Genomic DNA, 2,621 nt, shown 5'->3' with positions numbered 1-2,621 from the left:
TTTTTTTTTTTTTTTTTTTTTTTTTTTTTAAAAATTTTTTTTTTATAAAAATTTTTTTTTTTTAAAAAAAAAAAAAAAAAAAAAAAAAAAAAAAAAATTCCAGAAGTTAAAAAAGCTGAATGGTTTAAAAAAGATATTTTTTTTTTTTTTTTTTTTTTTTCAAGTTCCGTTGTTTATTATTATTATTATTATTATTATTATTATTATTATTTATTTATTTATTTAAGAAATATAAAATAAAAATAAAATGGGAGCAGGACAAACGAAGGAAATTATGGGTGGTAATCATAAGATAATTAGAATAAGATAAATATATACTTGTAATACTTTTTTGAAATAAATATATATATATAGTACCGTTTATAGTATTAATATATATATATATGTTTATACATATGTATAATACATATTGCTTATATATCATGTTGTTTTCTTACCTTTTTATAGGATATAGAATTCTTAGGATATCAGAAAATAGCCCTTGTTCCAATGTTGGTCTAGAAATATTTTTCGACTACATAATTCAAATAGACGATTTGAAATTATTAGATTCTTCTAAAAGTACCTATGACAATTTTATCGAAAAAATAAAACTGCATGAAAATAAAGAATTAACTCTAGATGTTTATAATTGTAGATATGATAAAATAAAGAAGGTTAAAGTAATCCCAGGAAAATGGGAGGGGAATGGATTATTAGGAATTCATATAAGTTATGAATTTTTAAATGCTTTAAATGAGGGTGTAAGAATATTAGAAATTTTGGAAAATTCTCCTGCATATCAAAGTCAATTAATAGAATACGAAGATTTTATTATTGGATATGATAAAGGTATTTTTAGAAATCAAGATGAATTCATGAGTTATATAAATATGAATAATATAATAAAAGAAAATTCTCATGATAAAAAAGTCATATTTAACACTAATTTATATGTTTATAATTATAAACATGAACATATTAGAAAAGTGCAAATTCAACTTAATGATTCTTGGGGTGGAAAAGGATTACTTGGTTGTAATGTTGCTACAGGTTATCTACATAAAATTCCACCTTGTCAAATTAAAGGTGAAGAAGAAAAGGAAAATATAAATTTAAAAGAGTCATTATCATTATCTGATATTAAAAATAATGAAAGTGAATCTAACAATTATAAAAAGGAATATTTGGATATTACAAAAGTAAACGATTTAGAAATTGTTTTGTTAAGTGACAGTGTTGGAAAAAATCCAAATAATATAAATAATACCGAATCAAATGAAAAGGATTCAACAAACATAATACCTCTATGGAAAAATGAAGATGAAAAATCAGGACGTGAAGATAAAAATTATATAAATTCACAGGGGGTGAAACTAAACCATGATAATAATATAAATTATATGAAAAATGATAGTAATAGTAATAGTAATAGTAGTAATGGTAGTAGTAAAACCCTTGAAGTAGATATGGATAACAATGCAGAAACCATTAATTATGATGATAAATTTTCGTATGAACTAAAATCCACATTAGATGATCAAGCAGAAGAAGATATTCATGAAATAAAAAAAGAAAAGTACCAAAATGAACAGGTAGTATTGGAAGATATAAAAAGAGAAGAACTAAATAATAGCCAAGAAATAAAAAATGAAATAGATACTTATAATTTTAAAAATGAAGATATAAAAGATGAAATACATATAATAAAAGAAGAACCAATAAATAAATATAATGATAAAACTAGTAGACTGATAGATAGCTATTCTGATTATGTAAAGAAGATGACAATATATAGTAAAGAAATGAATGAGATATATGAAAGCATGAACAAAAATAGTGAAATTCTAAATAGTATAAAAATGAATGCAACATTTAATTATGTAAATGATAATAATAATAATAATAATATATTAAATGTAGATAAACGTGTTCATACTGAGGAATATAAAAATGTACATTCTCAAGAAATACCTATTCTTATAAATCCATATGAAAATACAACAATTTTAAATAGCTCTAAAATGGATAATATAACAAAAGGAACTCATATTAATAATAATAATGATGATATTTATTCAAATGAAAATGTTCAACATTTTCATGAACCCTCATTTAATTATGTTCAAGATGTAAGAAAGAACATATAGGAAACAAAGAACTTTTTATATATGGTATATCACATATATATGTAAAATCTGTACATAGGAACATATAAATAAATAAATATATATATATATATATATATATATATATATTATATTTGTTTTATGTTATCTCTCATTTGTCTTATAATATGAAATTTGAGTTATGTAGATATTTGCCTCCTTAAATTTTTTATTTGTTTATATAATGAATAAATAAATTAATATATATATATATTTAAATAATAACCACATAAACGTTTTATTTTTAATAATATATACATTGATTTTCTTTTGGTGCTATTATATATATATATATATATATAATTATTTTTATATTTTTTATTTTATATTTTTTATTTTATATTTTTTGTTCTTTAATTTTTTTTTTTTTTTTATTTTTTTTTTTTTTTAATTAGTTATAAATAATTAAAAAATTTTTAAAAAAAAAAAAAAAAAAAAAAAAAAAAAAAAAAAATAAAAAAATTAATTAAAAAA

The 2,621-nt window shown here is 19.3% G+C and overlaps 1 protein-coding gene across 2 annotated transcripts; it reads left to right on the top strand.

Moving 5' to 3' along the window:
• Window positions 1–247: 247 nt before the first annotated feature.
• PRSY57_1016700 lies at window positions 248–2,129 on the top strand (the record flags this gene model as incomplete). 2 transcript variants are annotated; one of them, XM_012907756.2, is made up of 2 exons in its annotated part: window positions 248–281; window positions 448–2,129. In XM_012907756.2, the coding sequence occupies 2 exons, from the start codon at window positions 248–250 to the stop codon at window positions 2,127–2,129; spliced, it is 1,716 nt and encodes a 571-aa protein (XP_012763210.2). The 2 variants fall into 2 exon arrangements, with proteins under 2 accessions (XP_012763210.2, XP_019970416.1); XM_020114870.1 differs by lacking the exon at window positions 248–281 and having other exon boundaries at window positions 384–2,129.
• Between the last annotated feature and the right edge of the window lie 492 nt (window positions 2,130–2,621).

The sequence above is a fragment of the Plasmodium reichenowi genome, chromosome 10, assembly GCF_001601855.1.
Source record: "Plasmodium reichenowi strain SY57 chromosome 10, whole genome shotgun sequence".
NCBI classification, from domain to species: Eukaryota; Apicomplexa; class Aconoidasida; order Haemosporida; family Plasmodiidae; genus Plasmodium; species Plasmodium reichenowi.
This window is presented reverse-complemented; position numbering and strand designations above follow the sequence as displayed.